At 39.9% G+C, this 23,413-nt stretch overlaps 1 protein-coding gene across 8 annotated transcripts; it reads right to left on the bottom strand.

The window, feature by feature from the left end:
- Positions 1 to 300: 300 nt before the first annotated feature.
- Positions 301 to 22,692, bottom strand: LOC144021293 (bromodomain-containing protein 4-like). Of its 8 annotated transcripts, none has more exons than XM_077525451.1 (23): positions 22,394 to 22,521; positions 20,505 to 20,641; positions 20,111 to 20,235; positions 17,171 to 17,411; positions 16,984 to 17,076; positions 15,211 to 15,348; positions 15,010 to 15,142; positions 14,634 to 14,935; positions 14,050 to 14,421; positions 13,431 to 13,559; positions 12,608 to 12,832; positions 11,866 to 12,080; positions 8,574 to 8,674; positions 7,937 to 8,194; positions 7,330 to 7,425; positions 6,839 to 7,249; positions 5,344 to 5,949; positions 4,889 to 4,989; positions 4,671 to 4,785; positions 3,356 to 3,489; positions 2,709 to 2,899; positions 2,243 to 2,489; positions 301 to 1,811 (listed from the first exon to the last, which is right to left on the bottom strand). In XM_077525451.1, exons 4-23 carry the CDS (start codon positions 17,297 to 17,299, stop codon positions 1,743 to 1,745), a joined length of 4,065 nt encoding a protein of 1,354 aa, XP_077381577.1. In that variant the 5' UTR covers positions 17,300 to 17,411; positions 20,111 to 20,235; positions 20,505 to 20,641; positions 22,394 to 22,521; the 3' UTR covers positions 301 to 1,742. The 8 variants fall into 8 exon arrangements, with proteins under 8 accessions (XP_077381577.1, XP_077381578.1, XP_077381575.1 ...); XM_077525452.1 differs by having other exon boundaries at positions 22,492 to 22,512; XM_077525449.1 differs by lacking the exons at positions 20,505 to 20,641; positions 22,394 to 22,521 and adding an exon at positions 22,558 to 22,692.
- Between the last annotated feature and the right edge of the window lie 721 nt (positions 22,693 to 23,413).

Raw genomic sequence — 23,413 nt, 5'->3', positions numbered from 1 at the left:
TATAATTTAGCTTCAGTAGAGCTATTTTTTATTCAATTTGTGAAACAAAAATTGCATGATGGGTCTCCTATAAAGCTGTTATTTACAGTTTGGTTACAACTGTACATCATCAAACTGTCAAATGAAGCTGAGCGATATTAAATAGGTAAAGGCAGAATATTTGCATGGATCTTAGGTGATAGTGAAGGTGGATTTAATTCCATTCATTGTGTGATTTTTCTCAACAGCACCCCCTCTTGATTGAAACAATCATTACACCAACTATTCAACAAATAGAGATGACAAAAACAGCAAAACAGCCAAGTTTTTAAAATATTATTTTAATACTTTTCTTAAAAAAATGTCCATAGTTTGAAGATGAATCTATTGACCTCAATGCCTCACTTGTCAACATACCAACAAGGTTGTTCTGGATAAAATTAATCAGAGGGGTAGGGAAAAAGGAGGCGTATGAAGGTAAGAACCACAAAATAAAAGTCCAAAAACAAGCAAGTAAGAAAAGGTGGTGGTGGGTAGGTAGGATCAACTAATTAGAATGTTTATAACACTCATTGGTGTGCAGGCTAGTGTACAGAAAGCCTAGTCACAATGGAAACACATCAGAAAGAAAAATCTACAAGGTGCGGGGGGGCTGCATGACTTGATGGGCACGACGGCTTAAAAAGCCTTAAACATGTATAAGCATGACGGAAAATGAAACTTTGAATGGGAAGTGGGTGTAAAAGAGTGAAAGTGCAGAGAAGACGCATGTAAAAATCCGGAGCAAAAAATGCTGCGCAAATACTCAAGATTTCAAAAGGGGGAGGGGCAGGTTAAATAAAGCAATAAAAACAGCCTTTCTCAAAGTGAAAGAATATGAATGGACTTTCAGAACTCTATAGTTTTGGCATAGAGCAGGCGTGTGGTGGGAGGATCAGACAGAGGGAAAAAGACAAAAAAAAAATCATCAATGGCATCTTAAAAAAGTTTCTTTACAGTAAATTCTACAAAAAAAAAAAAAAAAAAAAAGCAGCGCTCAAAAGATCGTCACCCCTGCACACACACAAACCAAATCCTCCTGTGTTCTCCTTCTGTTGCCTTGTCTTTGTATAGAATATATATATTCATGTATCTATTTATATATAATATGTATAATTTGTAGGGTGTGATCATAGACAATACAGGCCAGAGCGCTAAGGCAGAGAGGACACACTCGTGGGCTTCTTATTAATCACTCGGTCGCCAGGTCTCTTTCAACTCAACGAAGTAGGGGGCTGGGATGGGGAAGTGTGGGGGCTGTTGTGCTGCTGTGTCCTGAGAAAATAAGCCCATCAAGTCCGAGACCAGCTAAAACTCCCATCTCGGATTAACACAGTCAAAATAGAGGGGAAGAACAAAAGTCTGTGCGCCTTTCATAATCCATTGCCTCTTCTTCCACTTCATTTCTTTGAACTGAATCATTTTCTCAACTTGCTCCCTTGACTATCACTCTGCCTCTGAAAGAACTTTTTTTTTTTTTTTTTTTTTAACTCAATTTTTGCGAGCCAACAACTATAAACATCACGTCAGACACCAAAACGTATCTGCGCTCCGAGGGGGAAAAAAAAAAAAAAAAGACGGCATGAGATCAGTGACAAGTACAATGTAGTCCATATATGGATGTTCATGTGGGGGGCGTGTATATTAGCTCACCACGTCAGTGTGTGAGTATGTGTGCACGTGTGTAGGTCCTTCACACACAGCCAATCGCTGCACCTTCCGACTCAGAAGAGATTCTCTTCAAAAATGGCCATCAGGTCACTCTGGAAGTTAATGTCAATGGTGTCGGCCATCTGCAGGCAAGAGAAAATGATTTGTGAGGATGATCAACTCACATTGCTGGAAAAGATGACCATTTTTCAGCTTAATGGTTGAGGGCAACAAATGCACCTCAACAGCTGCTATCAGTATCGGTAGGTGGCATCGGTGATCAGTTGTGTAATCTTACTGTATCGGTTGGGAAAAAAAATTGGTATTGAATCTCTCTGCTAAATTGGCAACACTGCAGAAGTTGAGGCACTTGCTCACTTGTATCATCCACACACATATACACATCTAAATTGAAGCAGTTCTTTCAAAATACATCACACCGGCTGCTGATACTAATAATTATTTGATTTAAATTATTTCAATTGAGGGAGGCTGACTGCTATGTGAAAGTAAAGTAAATAATTCCCTTTGTGGGTTTTGCATAAAAGGCCAAGGCTAGGCGTGTTTAACTTACCGCCTCCCTCCTGCGCCTCTCCTGCTCACGACGACGCGCCATCTCCCTCTGCTGGTCGAGGGCGTTTTGCGCGGCTGAGGAAGTCGGGGATGGCGCCGGAGGCGGGACGGCCGGAGGCTGCGGCGAGTGAGTGGGCGGCGTGGAAGCGGGAGGCGTGGGCGCGAGGGGCGACGGCTGCTGCTGCTCTTGCCGTCGGCGGGCGTCATCCTGCGCCCGGCGAGTGTGCTCCACGGTGTCGTCGTCGTGGCTGCGGAACAAGACGAATGAGCTCGAAAGAGCAGCGACTGCGACGAATGGCTCACTAAGTTCTACAATATTTTTGGCATTAATTTTTCCTCTTAAAGCTGGTTATGATATGCTTGATAAATAAAATACACAATTAGGAAAAGGAAAAATAAATAATTGATTTGATAAAAAACATCTTTAAAATATTGTATTAAAATGTGCAACATGTGCTCCGACCTACCGCTGCTTCTCCTGCTCCCTCCTGGCCTGTTGCGCCTGGGCCTTCAACTGCCTCTCCCGCTCCTCCTTCTCCCTGGCCGCCCGTCGGAACTGCTCAAAACTGTCGCTGGACGAGCGGACCGCCGATGCCGGCGTGGACTGAGACCTCTGCGCCAAACTGGCCCAGGAACCCATGTTCTTTAACTTCACGTCCTGGGACATGGTAACAGAGATGTAGTCAGTCGGCCTGAGTCACAGTAGATTGACAAAAATGTTCACTGAGATGAGTGAGGTCATGCGCTGAGTGACTCAATGTGGTCTAAATGGATCCTCTAATAGTGGTATACAAAAAAAAAAAAAAAAAAAAAGTTCAAACTGTGCACTACTACAGTGGCTGACTTCTTTTGTTAAATTCCATACAATACAGTTTAAAACTTCTGAACTAAATTAAAAGCGGAAAACACGGGAACCCTCCAGTGGTTCGCAAAAAGAATCACCAAATCAAATGTTCAAACTCCATATTACTTACTACTAGTTGTTTTTCAATCCATACATTTGTGAAGTATGGTGCGATTGAATCCAACTTAAGACGTATAGAAGTATAAAAGAGGTATGCATTCAGATAGTAGTTTGATTTCAATTATACAAAAAGAGTGCTGTCAAAGATACCGGAGTCCTCTTGGACGCTGTGGGCGTTTTGGGCTCTTGCTTGACTTTGGTGTCCTGCTGAGGGCAGGCTTGCACCACATGGTCGGTGAGGCGGGAACTGGGACGAGAACCATCTGATGACTTCCCATCTAACCCTAAGGAAGGCAAAAAAAAAAAAAAAAAAGTTTCCTTTTAAATCTAACATGAGGTTTTTGCGAGCAAAAACAAGCATACAGATTAGCAGATTTCCTCAGTGTCTGGATTTACTTAACTGCACAGATTACCAGGTATCGGGGCAGGGCCTCATTTGTGAGCACACAAAGATTGACTGCTATGGTAACAATGACTTGACTCAACCATCCAGCAAACACCAACCAACTGCCCTCTTCAATATCAACTAATTCATGTTATGTTGTGGGGATATATTTATCTTCAGTGGTCAGGATAGGAGGGAAAACAAATGTCAAGTATACCCAAATTCTTGAGGAAAACCTGCATCGCTCTGCTAGACATCTAACGATGGGCAGGTCATTCACCTACCAGCCTGACAATGATCCTAAAAATACTACCAAAAGAACAAAGCAGTGGCTTAAGGGTAGGAATTGGAATGTCATTGAGTGGGCTGACTTGAACCCTATCGAACATCTGTGGATTGACTTGGAAAGCAGTCCATCGCTCTTCCACACACAACTTGACTGAACTCAAGCAATTCTGCAATGAATGGGCAAATATTCCCCAGTCTAGGCATGCATATCCAAAAGAGACACCTTCAAATAGATGGATGGCTGTAATTAAAGCAAAAGGAAGCAATAGAAAAGTATTAAATCAGGGGGCTTTTCCCAACCCCGTTATTCTAGTTTTTCATTTGTTAATTTTCAGAACTGTTGCCTTTGTTTTCATTATTTTGAAAACTGGAAAAATGTTTTCATGGGATTTGATTTCATGTTGCATGACAAATAAGCAACCATTTCAAAGATTTCTGATGGTTTTCTATAGGCACTATATACTCCTGCCACCTCCAGTGAGGTACTCCCTTGCTGGTGGTGGACGCTTTAAGTCAATTGCTTAATACTTTCACTCAATTAATGTTGAAAATGTTCCATTTGAATCAGTCACTTTTCTGTTGTAAAAGTCCACCATAAACGTTTTTATATATAAGCTTTTTTTTTCATGCATGCATCCATCACGGTGGCCAAGATAGAGGTAACCCCAGCTTGTATTTGGAGACTTTTTTCAGAATACTACACCCTATGTTTAATAAAGAGAGAACCATTTGAGGAAATATTGTGTTATTTACTGTATAACTCAATAATGAAGACTCAAGAGGTTCACTTACTGTGTTTGTTGTCATGTTTGTGTGTGTCTTGGCGCAGGGCAGGGCTGAATGGGGGAGGTGTCAGCACCGGCGAGTGGGACGGTTTTTCCTCTTTTACCAAGTTCGACCTCTGATCCTAAACAAATATTGAAATGTATGTCCAAATATACAAGACCAAAACATTTGCATACACTCAGAAATAGTATATAGTTTTAATGGCCAGTGAACCAATGACTGACATTTTTCTTGATTTGTGAGGGAGACAGTTGTCCTGTCGTCTGGAACTGAGGCATCAGCGGGCAGTGCATCATGAGCGGAGAGGGACTATCACGCAAGCAACCTGCAAAGAGGAACAAATAATATCCCCCAAAAAAGCCCAAGATAAATGATTTCAGTATTTTTTGTGTGACATTTTTGTTTGATGGCATGACATGAGCTTGTTTCTCATGGAAAATGAGTGCTTTGGGCTCAACAGATATTGGGAAACACAGGTTTAAAGGTTTATTAACTGTCACAATGTTGATGCTAGTTTTGTTAACATGTCTATGGCATTTCACATTGTGTTATGCTACGGTTAGTTCGAACGCTATCACAACCACCACAAACCTGATTCTATTTGCAATGGTCATACATCTCCCCCAACCCCTGAACTGAAATTGCATTAAGATCTGCAGGGCTTATTTGGACGTCTTACCGGTAGAGAATTGATCGGCCTTGATGCGTGGCGAGGGCTGCTGCTGTTGCAAATGTTGTAGTTTTTGCTGGAGGCTCGCACCCTTCTGTTGCTGCACCGCTGCGGCGAGAGTGTGCGGGTAGGACTGCTGCGTGTGACCGTGGGCCGAGCCGTGCCGAAGCATCGCTGCGGGGGCACTTGTTATGGCAGCTTGCATTGAGGGCCCCAGCTGAGCGGTGCCCTGTACGGGCGAGTGCAGCGGTTGAACGTGTCCGGACGTCTGCGGTTGGAGCGACTGCAGGAAGCTTTGCACCTGGCTGAGGGGCGGTGTTTCAACGCTGGTGGGCGTCGGCTCCGCACTGGTGGGTGTCGGCTCGTCATCGTCCTCAAGCAGGGCTTGGGGCGGCTGAGCGGAGAGGGTGCCCAAGATCCCGTGCGATGGCGGCGAAGGTACGCGGGGCCGTGGAGCATGCTGGGCCAGAGGGAGCGGAAGCGAGCTCTGAAGATGAGGTGTGGGCGTGGGCAGGGAGAGGAGCGAGGAAGGAGGCAGCTGAGTGTTCTTGGGAGGAAGTGGTGCTGCGTGGCTGCTCGGGCGTGCCGGCTGCTGGGGAAGTGCGCTATGGATGGCTGGAATCAAAGAATAGGAGTACAAAATAAGACATTAATTTGATACAACATTCTCCTACGCTGCCAGAACATGATGAGATTTGATACAAGAGCTGGACCAAATATTCAGCCTTTACAAAGAAAATTGTTTTGTTATGAAAGACACTATTAGGGGTATCATTTGTTGTACGACAGTATATGCTATAGGGTCACAAGTAGCAAGCCACAACGTAAAACGCAAGACGATGTTCGCCAGCTCCGACATCCATCAGCCAGTCCAGCATCCAGCTTATTTGAGGTGCAATGTTGGTAGGCAATTTCTTTCTGTTTTGGCTGTTTTCTACTGTTTAGAATTAGTAGAAAAGTTTCTGCATTTCTAGCTAGCGCACTGTTAAATGTGCAGATTTTTGTTCAAATATAGCACATAGGTATGACGTGGAAATGTTTGGTTTTGTAGGGCAGGGTGATATCGCTGAACAGTGTATCACGATTAAATATTTCATCAGTTGCCATCGATATATTGTTTTTTTTAATAAGAAAAAAATATATATTCTGAGGTATTATCTCGCTGCGTTGATGTGAGTCAGGAGTGATTTTTCATAATAGATGAGTAACTGGTTATCTTGAGTTTACATTAATTATCTTATAACTGTTTATAATTGTTTTCCAACGTAAAAGCAAATGTTTTATTTTGATTCAACACAAAGATAATCAGTCTGCTTTAATGGAGAACTACAAAACTTGGGTGTTTGCTATTGAGAAACTGTAAATAAGCAAAGACTAGCAAAAAATAATAATCAATTTTATAATTGATTACTTGCCGATTAATGGACTCATTTTTGCACCTCTCGCAAAGATGACAAAAATCCGTATCCGTCAATCCCACCCCTAAATCCGAAATGGCACTGACCTGGCACGGGTACGATGGGATGTTGGTTCAGGAAGGGGTGCGTCTCAGTAGGTGTGGGGCCAACAGGCGTGCTAACATGAAGGAGGCCAGAGGTGAGCGGGGGACAGGCAGTAGTGGTGACCGGGCCGGTCTCGGTGTTGGGCTGGGTGAGGTGAGTGTTCATAAAGTGGGCCAATGGGTCAAATCCGGTGCTCAACAATTGGGAGGATTCCAGAGCAGGGACAGGAACGGGGACAGGAGTGGGGTTGGGAACAGAGACGGGGACCGACACAGGAATCGTGGAAGGAGCGATGTACGGCAGTTTGGATTGGACCACTTGAGGCGGTGGCGCGCTGGCACCGGTGACGGACTGCTGCTGCGTCCTCTTGGTGTCCTTGTTGGACAGCGGCTTCTGCTGCTTGGGAACCAGCCCTGATAAACAAAAAATAGGGCCATTTAGAAGCTTTTAAAATAAAATAATAAACAAAAAGGTGGTGTATATATTTTGGTACCATTGTCAGAGTCTTCACTATCAGAGGAGTCACTGGTGCCCGATGATGAAGATCCCGTCTTCAACTTTGTGACGTTTGTCATTTCCGGGGGCTTTTCTGCAGTGACACAGTGGATTTTCAAACAAGCACACATAATCCCTTCTGTAACCAAGCATACATTTATTTAATACAAAAAAATAACATCTTAAGTCAGCTATACCCTCAGACATGGCTTTTTGACCGCCTGGACATCCCCAGTAAAACTGCACATTTTAGAATGAACTTTAATGAAGGCAGCCTATGAAACACCTGTACTGGGCAGACTAAAGCACAACTTTGCAAGGAAACTGGTGGTCACAAACGCTAGTACCGGTAATTGTTTTTCTGGCATTGTAGTCACAGAGCCAAATGACTCAATGGATTTCTGGTTTCCCTAGTCACTTGACTTTTGGTTGAAAAGATTGAACACTTTTAATTAAGATTTTAGTTTGAATCAGCGTAAAAATCTAACACAACAAAATGTTTTTCCAAATTGTTCCCCATTGTTGTAACTAACAGAAAAGGTGAGTCAGGTGGGTCGGTCATATGCAATACAGCCCCACCAATGCCTCAATTTGAAAAAGCCTACCCGAGGACTTTTTCTTCCTCTTGAGGCAGTTGGATACATATTTCTCCAGCTCCCGGAGCGTGGAAGGCTTCAGCGTCTCAAAGTCGATCTCGATTTCGTCCGGGTTGGAGTTCTTCATGGATGGCTCTCGTGTCTGAATTATGTGCACGACACGGCCCAGCTTGTCGCCGGGCAACTTGTTGATGTCGAGGCTCAGCTGGCGTTTCTCCTCGTACGACATGGGCTTGCCTCCGACAGCTGCCACGCCCCCGTACAAGTCTGGTGATCGCAAAGAGCAGGTTTACACTAGACCAATGGTAATGACAATATACACAATGGACAGTGTGTCACACAATGTTGTTTTTAAAATTTAAAAAATGCACGCTGGTACCTCGATTTACAAATACTCCAGAGCTGATAATAGGTTGTTAAATAAACCCCTAAAAAATGGCTGCTACTTAAGCAACGGAACAATGTTTAACATGGTTTAACCAAAATCAGCTACGTACCATCTTGAAGTGCTTCATGCAACTAATGCTGCCCATAAATGTGCAAAAGAGTAAAAAGAGGTAAAGTTTTCATTTTGTAATATGCCTATTCGTCTGTTTTTATAAATTAATGTTTAATAAATTTAATTTTTATGAGCTAACATGCATACCCATGTCATCTTCTGCTTCGAGGGAGGCTGAAGGGACGAGAGGTGTTGGGCCAGGCTGAGGGGCCACAGCGGGACGAATGTTTTTGATGCCTTCTTTCTTACTGCAATTCATAATCGCATCACCTGATTAGACAATGCATCATTTACCTTTGTACTGTTCTAACAGGTATGTTACAAAGGAGTAAGTCACATTATGTCATGACAAGACTGGCTATGCCTATAAATATGTGACCAGCTCTGACAAAAAGGTTGTCATGTGCCCACCCCCAAAAATTATAATTATATATATATATGATTAAAATAATTTAACTAATTAATCGAACCTGTTTATATATATCCATTGTGCTATTTCAAGTATGTTCTGTAAATCACTGATTGTTTTATGCTTTTTTTTGTTTTTTTGTTTTTTTTACACACAGTACTGTGTGATAATATATTCACAAATAAAATTGACCTTAAAATAGAAAGTGGACTCCTTATTAACGATATAAGTGATCACCTCCCGATCTTTGCAATTTTTTATGATTATTTTGATAAAAAAATGAAGCCGACTACTTACACATTTGAAACTAGAGTAAGAACAACACGCTCCATGGCTGCCTTTAAGTTGGATTTAGAGAAACACAACTGGTCTGAGGTTTATTCAAATAACGATCCTGATATTGCATATAGTGAATTTCAGTCAACCATTATTTCTTTATATAATAAACATTGTCCATCAATTAAAATTACAAGAAAGTATAAAGGTCCAAATAAGACATGGATGACGAAGGGAATACAGAATGCATGCAAAAAGAAAAATAATTTATATAAAAGATTTATTAAATTGAGAACTGTGGAAGCTGAAACAAAGTACAAGATCTATAAAAATAAATTAGCAAATATTATTCGAATAAGAAAGAAAGATTATTACCATGAATTATTAGAACAGAATAAAAGCAATACACAAGAAATATGGAAAACACTAAATCATGTAATTAAAAAAAGTTCTAAAAAAACAAATTTTCCACAATATTTTATAAAAGATAACGATATGGTAATTGATGAAATTTCTGACATAGCTAATAATTTTAATGAATATCTAGTTAACGTGGGCAGTAACTTGGCAAACAAAATCCCAGAGCCAAGAAACAAACGTGAAATAGATAAGAACATTGTAAATAATTCATCCACAATGTTTCTTAATGATGTTAATGATATAGAAGTATTAAATGTTGTGAAAACATTAAAAAATAAAAAGTCTACTGACTGTCTTAACATTGATATGACATTAGTTAAAAGTATTATGAAATATATTGTACAACCTTTTACATATATTTGTAATTTATCATTTAAAACTGGTATATTTCCATCAAAAATGAAGATAGCCAAAGTCATTCCTGTTCATAAAAGTGGAGAAAGACACACGTTTAATAACTACAGACCAATATCATTGTTGCCACAGTTCTCAAAAATTCTAGAAAAATTATTTTCATATAGATTGGATAATTTTATTGAGAAACATAAGCTCTTAAGTGAAACCCAATATGGGTTTAGAGAAAAACGGACCACCTCAATGGCAGTCATGGAGCTTGTAGAAGCAATATCTACCGAAATAGATAATAAAAAATTTACTGTTGGGATTTTTATGGATTTAAAAAAAGCTTTTGATACTATAGATCATTCTATATTAATGAATAAATTAAATAAATATGGAATAAGAGGTTTAGCTTATAAGTGGATGAAAAGTTATTTGGAAAATAGATATCAGTATGTGCAGTTTAATAATGTACAATCAGAACACATGAAGATCACTCATGGAGTTCCCCAAGGGTCTGTGCTTGGCCCTAAATTATTTATACTGTACATAAATGATATTTGCTATGTCTCAAAAATATTGAAAAGTGTCTTATTTGCTGATGATACAACTTTCTATTGTTCAGGAGAAAACCTGAAGCAGCTTCTGACTACTGTGGAGTATGAATTGAATATAATAAAAAAATGGTTTGATGTAAATAAATTATCATTGAATTTAAATAAAACCAAGTTCATAGTTTTTGGCACTAGACAAATCACTCATCAAGTTAAAATTATGGTGAATTCAATTGAAATAGAAAGGGTGAATGAAAATAAATTCCTTGGAGTTATTATCGATGATAAATTATGTTGGAAGCCACACATAGAAACTGTTAAAAGGAAAATGTCAAAAATCATAGGGATACTCTATAAAAGTAAGGATGTTTTAAACATGAAATCATTATATATATTATATAGTTCACTATTATTACCATATTTGACCTATTGTGTGGAATTATGGGGAATGGCATATAAAACAAATACTAACACCGTTTTCAAATTGCAAAAGAAAGCTATAAGAATTATTAATGGATCAAAATATACAGAACCAACACATCCACTATTTATTAAATTAAATGCAATGAAATTTTATGACTTGGTGGATTTTAAAATAGCACAAATAATGTATAAAGTTTATAACAATTTACTCTGCCACAGTACTCAGAAGTTATTTGAAATTAGACACAGTCCTTATGATATAAGGGGTACAAGTGTGTACAAAAAACCCAAAACAAGAACAAATATTAAGCAAAGGTGTGTATCTGTAAAAAGTGTTGATCTGTGGAATCATTTGGAAATTGCTCTGAAAAATTGTGACTCAATGCTGGAGTTTAAAAAAATGTTTAAAAGTAAAGTTCAAAAAAATTATCTATGTCAGACCAGAATATGAAAAATGTACATGTGAGTATGTGTAAATGATCTAGATAGGTATTATGGTATATGTTTAGTAAATTTATGTATATATGTTTTTGGTAAATGTGAATATGTTAAGTGCACTTGTGTATATGTGTGTATATGTATGTATGTATGTGTGTATGTATGTATATATATATATATATATATATATATATATATATATATATATATATATATATATATATATATATATATATATATATATATATAACTTGGATTATATATATCATTTATTATTATTATTATTTTTTTATTTGTTTTTTTAATAATTAGTAAATTAAAATTGTATTAATAATGAAATAAGTTTAAATATATTGAGTAAAAGGGGTAGGACTAGATAAGTTTTTAACTTCTTCCTACTCCCTTTTGAACATGTAAGTTATGATTGATTGAATGATTATTTTATTGGGATTTTCTTCTCTTTGATTGTTGTTGTTTTCTGTTTTATCTCTGCAGTTCATCTGTTTATATGTTCAAAAAAATAATAAAAGGAAAAGGAAAGGAATATCATTCATTGTAGAAACGTTTAAAAATTACCAACCCAGGCTTCTTCTTCTCCTTCTTCGGAATGAGCGTGTCTTTGCTGATTTTGCTCTTCTTGGAAACCTGAAGCATGGCAGGCTCGGTGGGTTCCTCCACTCCCATTTTCTTGTGCTTTTCCTTCTTCTTTTTCTCCTTCTTCTCTCTCTCTTTCTTCTTGGGCTTGCAGACCTGAGGCTGAGAGAGCGCGGCCAGTTGCTCGTGGACAGCTTTGAGCTGCAGAGGACATGAAGACATGTGGGCTACAAACATCTAAAACCAACAGCCTCGTAAACCCTCCCTAAAATGAATCCTCTCACAGTTCAGAATCACTGATTTAATATTAAAAACGTGCATAACCTGTGGGTTTGAATTTTTTTATTTTTTTTTTAAATCCAGTGCATTTCAGTTTTGTTTTTTTGTTTTTTTAACTTTTAACACATTTTCTTTTAATCGTGAATAAATATTTGAAAAACTAGATTTTTTAAATTTTTTTTATCAAACTCCTTTGTGCAATATATTTTAAATGATACTTCATAAATCATGTATTTTTTCCAACATATAGTTACGCTGTTACATTCAAACTGCACAGCATTACAGTGGCTAACAAAGATATTACATTTAGAGGAATTAAATTCTTGCCTCATTTTGACAACACTTGGGCCTACTAGCCCCACTGTTACTACTAGTAGGTGGAGGTAGTAGGTGTTACCTCACTAGTTGGTGGTACTTTGTGTAAAGATTTTGAAAACCACAGCTCTAACCTGTTCCTCTAACACAGCCAATCGCTGCTGCCTCTCTTGATCAGGGTCTTCTACCGAGGACTCAGATTCGGACGTACTGGAACTGCTGTCTTCTGAAACAATGGGCGGCGGTGGCGGCGCTTGTAGAGTGGAGGGGGCAGGGTGGAGGACAGATGACGGTGTGGGAACCGGGGCGGCCTCCTCCGGCTCATCGGGCATCTTGGCAAAACGCATCTCAAAGACATCCTATGACAAGGTGCAAGATAGGAGAGTTTTTAGTAGAAGAGCAGAGTAAAAAAAATTGAGTCATGTAGTTATTTCAGTTCAGGGCTCTACACTAAGATGTGCACTGGTAGCACTGGTCTGACAAATTTTTCAGTTGCTCACACCCTTTTTTTGGGAGGTCCAGACTGCTGCATAACCATGCATGTTGATAATTAGTCTTAATTGACATAGCGTAGTTTCGTATGAAGATTGACAGTTGCTCAAAATAGGTATTCACTCAAATATTTTCCTGAGAAAAGATGGTGACTTTCAACCACCATGTCTAGGTTTTAACAATACTACTTCTCTTAACAATATTTATTTGGTACACCAAAACAATTTGGGTAAGGGTAAATAATTAGTAATACACTATGTTCTATGATCCTCATTATTCAAGTACCTGTCCTTTTCATGATTACTACACACCCATCCAGCTAGGGTGGAGTGATTCTGAAACATTCATTGCAATTAATTATGATTATGGGCCTATTTACTACTAGTATTTTAATCTTTATTAGTCTGGTAGTACTTTGAGAGCAAAGTATTTTTTGGGAGAATGTATAAAGGACGAAAGGCTCACCTGTAGTTTCCGAGCCATGGCCACCACATCGTGGCCCGGCGGATTATACTTGTAACAGTTGGAGAACATCAATCGGACATCTGCTGCAAACTCTTGAGGGTCTCTGTATTGTCTGTTGTCCAGCTTTTTCTAAAGGAGGCAAACATTTTCTTTAAAGTCATTTTAGATTTTTAGTCTGGAAAATGCACAGGGGACAGTGCAAAGAGCATCTGAAAAACATTACCCATTCCTTACATCCCTCGAGGTGTTTACGACTGTGTTTTAGCACCTATAATCTTTTCAACTAAAATGTGAAATACAGGACCAAGTGCGCTCAATATCAAAATACAGTGGAATCCATAACATGTCAGGAAAAGTATCAAGGCAATTCTAATTACTTCTAGGGGAGTGTCAAATCTCACAGATTTGCTATTCATGGATGCTTCAGTGCCTATCCCCTGCAAATAGTGGGGTGCTCCATTTTTAGTTCCATTATTTCCTTTGGTGAAAAACTGTTTCAAAATCAGCAGCTTTAACAATGTCCCACAACAGATTTTGAGCAACCGTAGTAGTTCCAGCGTAAATACTTGTTGACGGCTAGTACAATAAGAATACATCATCAAAGGGCCTTCATAATTACCTTGATGGTACTGAGGTCCATGGGATGCTTGATGATGTCATGGTAGTCATGAAGGCCGAGAGCTTTTGCATCAACGGGGAGGTGAAAGGGCCACGCGTACGCAAAGTGCTTATTGGACAGCATGTCTTTCACAAGGAGGGAGCAGAATTGCATCTGATCTTGACGTTTGGGCGTCACCATGCCTGCTGTCTCCAAACCACCAACCAGGTGGTGCTGGGAGTCAGGCTGCGACGGGTCTCGCTTGGGCTGCTTTGACGGGCGACTGTTCTCGCGGCGTGTTCGAGTCTCTGCTGAGACGGGAGATGATTCGCTGAGCTGGTCGTTGGCTGTGGGCGTTGTGGTGTCCGCTTTCCTCTTCTGGCTCTTCCTTTGCTGTTGGATTATCACAAGTGGTCAAAGGAGATACACAAAATGGTAATAAATTGGTAATAACTGACTCTTCCTTTCGGGCTGGGTGATTAATGGATTCAGAAATATTAATTTCTCAAAGTAATTGAAAATCAGAACTAGAATTTTTGGGGTGGTGGTGGGATCAGATTTTATTTTAAGGCGATATCGCCCAGCCCTACTCCCCTTGTCGGTACCTTGATAAGAGCGGGGGCGTTCTGCAGCATCGGGCTAGAATGGAGGCCTGGGTGCGTGGCAGTCGGAGGGGCCACAGCGGTCATGCCCTGGGGCAGGATGGCTGCTGTTGAAAGTGGGTACGGAGTTCCTAGATGGGGTGCATGGGCTGTAGGTGTGGGAGGCACACGTGGGGGCTGGGTCAGTGCAGGCGGAGTTGACGATGCGTGGGTCTGCGTGAGGGTGGAAGGGGACGAGAAGCCTCGCGTGTGGGGGGTGCTGGATGGGGAGGATAGGTCTTGACTTGATTCAGACATGATCGGAGCTGAAACCAGGCACAAAAATGAGTGAACACGAGAAGCTCTTGAGTTGAAGATGAAGTCGAGCTACAATCCTTACCAGGCTCTCGTTTCATGCCGCGACGTCCCTTGGCGACCACAGCAATTTCCGTCTCTTCCTGCGGCATCTGCGTGATCTTCTGGAGGAATAGCTTCTCCAAGGCTTTTGCCATCAACACAATGTCATCGCTGGGCTGCATCAAGCAATGCACAGTTTGTTATGTTTGCCGTAAACTCAAACAAGCTGTTCCCAGCTACTGACCTTGTTGTAGATGTAACAATTGGTGAACATGGTGTTGAAGTCATGAATACACTCCTGGGCGTTTTTGTAGTAGTGGTTCTCCAGGCGTTTTCTAATTGTACCCATGTCCATTGGTATTTTGATTATTTTATTGTAGTCCTAGAAATATGGGACAAAAATACAAAAGATGTTAAAGGTTATCTCAACAGCTGTTGGCTAAGATTAAAGGTCAGGTTGGTAATCCCTGTCAACACTGCGCTAGAGGAATTTGAAGTTTATCTTAATTTTTTTTTTTAATTAACATTTTGGATGTCATACGATGACTTCAGTTCAGTGAATTCTCATCTTTCTGGGTGGCAAGTTTCCAGTTAAATGTTGACTTCTTATAGTGTCAGACTGTCATTGCTTGTTTTACAGCGAGTATACTATTGGTAACTTCTATTGCAAGAGGATGTACTCTTGTTATAACATTTATAGAACGTGAGTTAACCTACAGTCTGATACCCAAAATTTTACAATTCCGAAATCGATTGAAATCTAAAGTTGAACAAAAACATCAAGCTTGACGTCACACAAGACTGAAGCGTTAATACCACAAGTGTGGTTTTACCCTTTGTGTGTGTGTGTGGGGGGGGGGGGGGGGGGGGGGGGGGGTCGCCTTTTTTGTGCGTGTTTTTCCCCTCATGATGACACCACAGAAGCATAGCAGTGATGTCAAAAGGGAAGGATAAGTGTGATGCCGACCATGAACTGGAGAGTAACTGATTGCCAAGTGGGAAACTTGCACCTCTGTGCTCAGTAGAATGTGGATATACAACAGCTTCTTTTTCGCCTGTATGACCGTTAGGAAATAGGAATTAAAAAAAATATACTATGCATAAAGTCGTGAAGTTACATGCCTTTACTCAACATCATTCAACAAAGGGTGAGTACACCATTTCTATTTTTTTATCACCCAGCAGTTAACTTGCAAATACACTTGTATGACAGGGGGAAATATGGAAAAATACATGTTAAATTTTCAAGGTTTTATGGTGATAGATTGACTCTGGGATTAATTAAATATAATTCCTATGTCCTCATCAGGAATGTTTAAATGGTTTTCAAACGCTAGACTAATCTGATCAACCAGAACGTATTGTGTTCAACTGCAGTTGAAGACATGCCTACCTGGCCTCTTGTTGACACAATACCAACATTTTGACTTTGATATTAAAATTGCATAAAATACCTAGATGTGCAGGAGTATACCAGTACTGAAACAATATCACGCCAAAAACAAACTGTAAAAAGCAATGAAATAACTGTTGACAGCCAAACAACTTCGTTAGTTTTATTTGTATTAATTAAAAAAAAAATAATAGGATATTAGTATTTTTTCCCCACAAAAATGAAAAAAAAATGCATTTTTACACACATTACAACAACTGAACACAAAACATTTATTATTAATTTTTTTTACACAATTTTATTTACACACAGTACTGTATAAAAGTCTTAGGGCATTTTTTACACAATTTTATTTATACACAGTACTGTATAAAAGTATTATGGCATTAAAAGATGTAACTTTTTTTTTCTGAGCATGAAATGTCTGACTGTCTTTGATTGGACCTCCTGTTTCGTGCAGAAATTGAGTCTCGTCAGTCCCATGCCAACCCCCTTATACTTGTATTTTGAAATTATGGTATTGTGTCATTTTTGCTGGCTAAAGCCTCCGGTACGGTACTCTATACTTGGTACAATACGAACCTGGCCACTAGGCAATTTGAGCTACAAAAACACATGACTCACGGGTAAATTGAGTTTGACGACATCTACAGGCGCATGAAAGGGCCACGCAAACTGGTGTTTCCATAATGTCTTCAGTACCACTTTGAGCAGGTACTGAAAAGAGAAAATGGGTCAAGTCAGTTGTAGACTCCTGGCTGTCAATCTCCACAACTAAGTACAACAAAAAGCAGCGGTCTTTCTTACACACCTGCAGCTGGTTGGTTTGCCGTTTGGGTCTGGTGGAATTCCCTATTTCGGGCGGTGCAGGATTCAGGATGTGAGGCTGCGGGGCCGAAGGAGGGTTGTGGCTGCTGCCTGGCTCCAGTCCGTCCCCCATCACAGTGGTGGTTTGCAGCGGCCGAGCAGTCAGCTTCGGTAGATTGGACCTGGCGGGGGCAGGTGGGACCGGGGGGCTGCCCCTCAGGCCATTCCACTCCTCGCTTGACTCTCTGTTCAACAGCAGCAAGAGTTTCAGGGTTGAAGTGGTCTCTCTCGCTTAGCATCAAGACCAAGACAATGCCTCGTATCCCACAGCAACTCACAATCACTTCAGTAAACCTTTGTAAACACTTGCACTGCCAGTTCCAACAGTCCTCACTGCAAATACATTGGGTGTGTCTGAATTTTATTGTCTTAACCCTTCAACAACCAACACAAAAAATAACCTTTTATACTTCCTTAGGGCAGTTATAACGGCATACATTTATCCATTTTATATCCCGCTTATCCAACTGTTTTTCAAATATGAGCCACTATCATTTGGTTGAGATATCAACTGATGGGTCAAAAAAAAAAAAAAAAAAAAAAAGAACAGGAAGAGAAGTTACCATTTTTTAAACACACAGTTTTGGGAACATTGGGTTCACTGTGTACTGCTGCAGAAAATAGTAAACATTTACATTGTGATTTATACAATAATAGATGTATTACAAATACTAGGTATGTCCATATAACTTTACTTTGCTCCCTTATGTCCCTTTAAGCTTCTGATATCAAGTTCTAAGCCACTATCTCAATCAGAGAGCTCATCCAAATTGTCAATTCTAGTGCAACATATCGGTGATAACACTACAAAATAACTAATTTTAAAAGGTTTAACCTATCTTAAACAAATGTACAAAAAAATCAGTATTAGAATTTCCACATAGTGAAATAGCCAAAAAAAAAAAAAAAAAAAAAAAAAAATGAAGCCTCAAAATCATGGAATGGTTTTCAGTTCACCATATCTCAACATTAATTCAACTACAGTTGTATACTAACGAAATATTTGCTTATCACAAATTTTCACAAAATTCACTTTTGATTTCAAATTGTATTTATTGCCAACTAATACAGTAATAACAAAATGCGGAGACAATTGTGTATGGCAATCAGTCCTCAGGGAAATGGAAACCAATGAAAATTTGTTTGATACCCATGCTATAAGCCTTAAAGTTTAAGGCAAGGCAAGTTATATAGCACAATTCATACAAGGCAACTCAATGTGCTTTATACAAGGAAAGAAAACACATAAGCATCAATAAACACAGTAGTTACCAACATTCAGAGCAAAGAAGAGAAAACAAAAGTAGGTTACAAAATTTTTAAACATTCGGCATAAGGAAGTTTAAAATAATAAAAAATAATAATTAAAAGCTGAAAACATGATTAATTAAAGCCGTTTAAAAGTCCTTAATCAAAGGTATGAGGAAAAAAAAAAAAAAGCATTTACACTCTGGGCTGACTTCACTTCTGTTGGCAGCCTATCCAATTTGTGTACAGCATAACAGCTAAATGCAGCTTCATCTTGTTTGTGCTTCGAACTCTGGGTTCCACTAGTTGGCCCAAGTCTGTAGATCTCAGAGCCCTGCTGGGTTTGTACTCAATCAGCATTTCTTGGATATATTCAGGACCCAATATATTTAAGGCTTCATGTACTCTTCAAAATGCGTAAAATCTTTGATTTGTCTAGGGTCCAACCTCAAGCCTTTTAGAGAGTGAGCCAAAATAAAAAAATAAAAAAATAAAATGTGCTAGCAGTGATTGGGCCCACCGAAGCTAGCAACATGAGACTAACCCCAATTCATGCCGCTTTATCCAGTTGAAGCATGGGAAGTTTTTTTTTCCTCACATCACAACATTGCTTCTGACGGGTGGTTTCGGTACACTTTTGGGCGGCTCAAACTTCACCAACTTAGGAATTTGTACTGGCCAGGCTGTGCCAGCATCCGTAGGTAGGTGGTGGCCCGTCACGTCGCTCTAGTGGCCTCAGGCCATGTCGAACCCTGTATCACTTTAAGACAATGTACTCCAGCAGTCTTAAAATTCATGTGTTCTTGTTCTCGGTAATAACTCTCACATTAGGCTAATCTTTAAATTGCAAGTTAGTTTGTTGGTGAGCAGGATTATGCAAAAAGAATGTGAGCCGTTTTGCCAAGCAAAGTTATTATAGTTAACGAAAAATTGGGGGGGAAAAATGAAATTGAAGAAAAAAAACTTAATGAAATAAAATACATATATCTGAAAGTCACCAAAATTGTCGTTTTGTCACAGTTCATTTTAAATGTACTTATTTCCATATTACTGTTCTGCTGTACAAGGTCAAACAGTCAATTGTAGTTTATTAATTGTAGTTTTATTACCCAATGCTTCGTGATTTTTTTTTTATTTGCTTTCACGCGAATACAACATACATTAAATAGTAATAAACACTATCAAAAACTAAAACGAAGCACTGAAAAACAAAGAAACTAAACACAAATAAAAAGTCATAATGAAATAAAAACTAACTGTAATGGAAAATCACAAGCTATTGTAACCCTGTCGCCAAGAAGGAACAAATTGGTACAACAAATGAAATTTTGCGCCCAAATGTTAACATTCAGAAACGGGGTACTTCCAATAATTTAGTTCAATATGACTGAATAATAATGCATGACTCTTAATGAGACAATTCAGGTATATGTGGGAAACTACGAGCATTGACCACTGACTAGTGTTGTGGGCACTGGATGCCTAGGAAGATCAAAGGAAAGTGCCACTTTTGCGTACTAAAAAATGAGCAGGCAGGTAATTTGGGGACCGATAGAATGGTGCAAAGTAGCACCTTGTTTATTATCCGGCCAATTTCCAAGAACCGCCCCCCTCCGTGAGATAGATGAAAACTTACATGTTTGGTGCGGTCTCGCTGTTACTTAAATTGCTTGGGCGTTCATTGTGTGGTCGATGAGGATGCAGCAATGTGCGCTCTGGGGGTGTAAACTGCAACACAGTGACTGACAACTGCACGTCACCCTAACAGAAAAACAAGAGAAAATGAGTTTAGTCAACAAAATAACATTTCATTGCAGGAGCAGAGCAGAAATCAAGTGCATTTCAGCAAGATAACCTCACCTACGTGTACAGTTTGTTGTTTCATAATGTGTTTATGTGACTATTCCTATTTATGCCTGAATATTTTTTATGACAGGGTTAAAAAAATAAAAATAAAAATACACATCTTTGATCTTTGAAGCGTCACCTACTCATGAATTTTTCTGTTGAACATAATTCAAGCTATTCACCGGTACTCTTTCTGTAACGTCCTTCGCATCCACTCGTCTTTCTAAAGTGGCATGTTATCAGAGGAGTAGCTAGCACTGGCCTCCGGCTGATAGATGGCCATCTTGACAATCAATGGACAGCAGCGTGACAGAAGATTCTAGTAGCAATCCAACAGAAAAGCGAGGCTTCTTGTGAAGATGGTAAAGGCAAAAGCAAACTTAAGTTAATGCAGAGAAAGATCTGGATCGCTATGGGCCTTGCGCTGGTAAGGACTAGCTGTTAAATGTGAAGTACGTTAAAACTAAAGATTAAGAGCCATGTGCGATACACACTATTAAGGGTGCATGGGTTACAGTATTCGGTCAGACTTTAGTGGAGATGGAGCTTATGCCTGACATAGGACGCCTCTGTAACTCACGCAACTATTTAAAATGACCGTTTTACTTCAAATTTTGCAAACGTAGCAAATGGGACATCATGTACCCTGTGATTCTCGAATGAAAGGAGACTTCAAAGCTTTCTTCTTTCATCGATAGCTACTTCAAAAAACAAAACACACATGATTGGAGAAGATTTTGTTGGTTATGAGTGATAGTATTGTTTTGTGTTTTTTTTTTTTTTTTTTTTTTGCGAAATGGGGATCCCTGAGAATGAAAATTATATCCTTTGAATATTTCACATATTGTGAATTGACAATAAAAGCACACCATAATAAAGCATTTTGGAGTTGGAGCATATGCTACTTTACAGTGGGACTGGATCCCTAACAACAGTAATATCAATATCTGTACCCAGAACTTATTTTTACAAAAATGTGCTTAAAAAAAAAAAAAAAAGTGTTTGAATGAATATGTCTGTATGAATGTGTTAGTTGTGGCCCGTAATATGCAAAAGTTGAGTCGAGTACTCTTTTGGTTTGTTTAAGTGGTGCAATTTATTATTTTTTCCCCCCCAGCATGAGGTGACATTTGATGTCTTCTCTCTCTGGAATCCACAGACGCTTGTTTTCTCGGTTACACAATCACGAAATAAATTTGTTTTGGAGAACATGACGTCAAGCTCACCCATTTTGTCCTGTCGTACTTACAATATCATCCGACGAAAACACCATCGATTCAAGCTCGCAGATAACTATCGCAGTGGTAAAAATGTTTTCGATTTCGACTTTTGAGTGGAAGGCAAAAGATATACAGTACAGTATTCAACAGCCTTTATGACGTTAACCAAAGAACACACATCAAAGAGAAGCCGTTAAGTGACAGATAATTTTTACCTACGTAGGAACCTGCTAGCCATTGAGCTACTACGTTCTTCGCGGTGGATGTAACGTCTGAAAACAACCGACGAGGAAACAAAAGGAGATTAACGTAACGCCATGTGTACATATGAGCCACCAGCAGCTTAAAAAAAAGAAGAAGAAAAAAAAAAAAAAGACTGTGTCTATGCCCCCCACAAAAAAAAGCGTCCAAGCTAGCTGCTACACCGCCGTCTTTGCTAACCTTCCATGACAAGCAAGCACGCCGCCATGTTTCACCAGCAAGTGTCAACTTCGCACGTAAACGGCCTTCCAGAATACGACCAGGACGGCTCGGTATTCACAAAACCGATATACGTCACGTTGCACGCGGCCCCCAGTGCAATGGCGCCTCGGCTACGCAGTCTGGAGCGCGTAAGTTATGTCATGAATACGGCCTACGGGGGCTACAAACAAACAGCCCGAGCGCGGCTAGCTGCTCTTAGCACGACTGCGAGCTAACGTGCACACACTGTGACGGCGCAGTCCCAAATACAACAACAAAACACATTAGCGCTTGTAATATGTGACGGACGAAAAGAGAAAAAATATGCGCCATGAGTAGCGTAATCCTCACAATACACCAAAATGATCAATCGCGTGTGTGGCCCGAACCGGTTCAAGGCCCAGCGCGAAGACAGCTCATGCCGAGGTTCACTCCTGACAGCGGGCGGAAAACCACCACCGCTACGGAGCCTTAACGCGTTTTTTACCGGACTCCGCCGACTTCCCAGCCTCGCTACATACGCCGGTGTCAGACAAGCAAGCACAATTCATACCTGGCTGAGTCTGTTGTCGCGCTCGGAGGACCTTCCTCGCCCCAAATCCAGAACAAACAGTCCCCGTTCGACGTCAATGACGTCAGACGCACGGCGAGCGGGCGGGAGGGAGGGACACCGCTGTCAGTGTCAGGCGAAGCTCCGCCCCCTCTTTGCCCTCTTCGGGCATATTACGCAATCATTTGCAAACATTACAACGCTTAAACTCCCGTAACAATGCAACTTTTACTTACCTATGGTAAACTAAAACGTTTTGTCATATATATTGATCTTTACAAAATAAACATAAATGTAAATACATTGAAAGCAGCCTTTTCATAAAATGCATGCGTGCGTGCGCGCGCGCGCCAATAAATGAAGAACACTGGAGTCGACCTTACCTTTATTGATATGGACAATAAATTAATACAGCAGCAGCAAATAAGAATCGGAATTAAGGAAACAAGGGGACATGAGCAAATCTTGCATATTGCACGAATAAAAATAAATCATGTCATGCTTGCTTCGGGGTTAGATTACTTGTAAGATTTTTGTCCCTCCTTGATGCAAAATAGTCTTATGATATCCTTGTATATCTGCTCCCCAACTGTTTGCTTATGATGCTAAAGCCAGCTAAACGTTCTTGGGACGACTCATGTCTGGGCATTTTTTATGCATTTATTTTTACTGCTTTGAAAGGGCATCTCTCCACAAGGGGGCTCAAATTCCCCACGCAAACACCATCACTTTATGGACGAAACTGTCAAGAGCAAAATGAGGTAATAAGCATAAACTGTTCATTTTCACCGACCATACTAATTACCGCCAGACCTGTTCAATCAGGAAATAAAAACTTAAAATTAAGTTGGCCAACATA

Source organism: Festucalex cinctus, chromosome 6 (genome assembly GCF_051991245.1).
Source record: "Festucalex cinctus isolate MCC-2025b chromosome 6, RoL_Fcin_1.0, whole genome shotgun sequence".
Classification (NCBI taxonomy): domain Eukaryota; kingdom Metazoa; phylum Chordata; class Actinopteri; order Syngnathiformes; family Syngnathidae; genus Festucalex; species Festucalex cinctus.
This window is presented reverse-complemented; position numbering and strand designations above follow the sequence as displayed.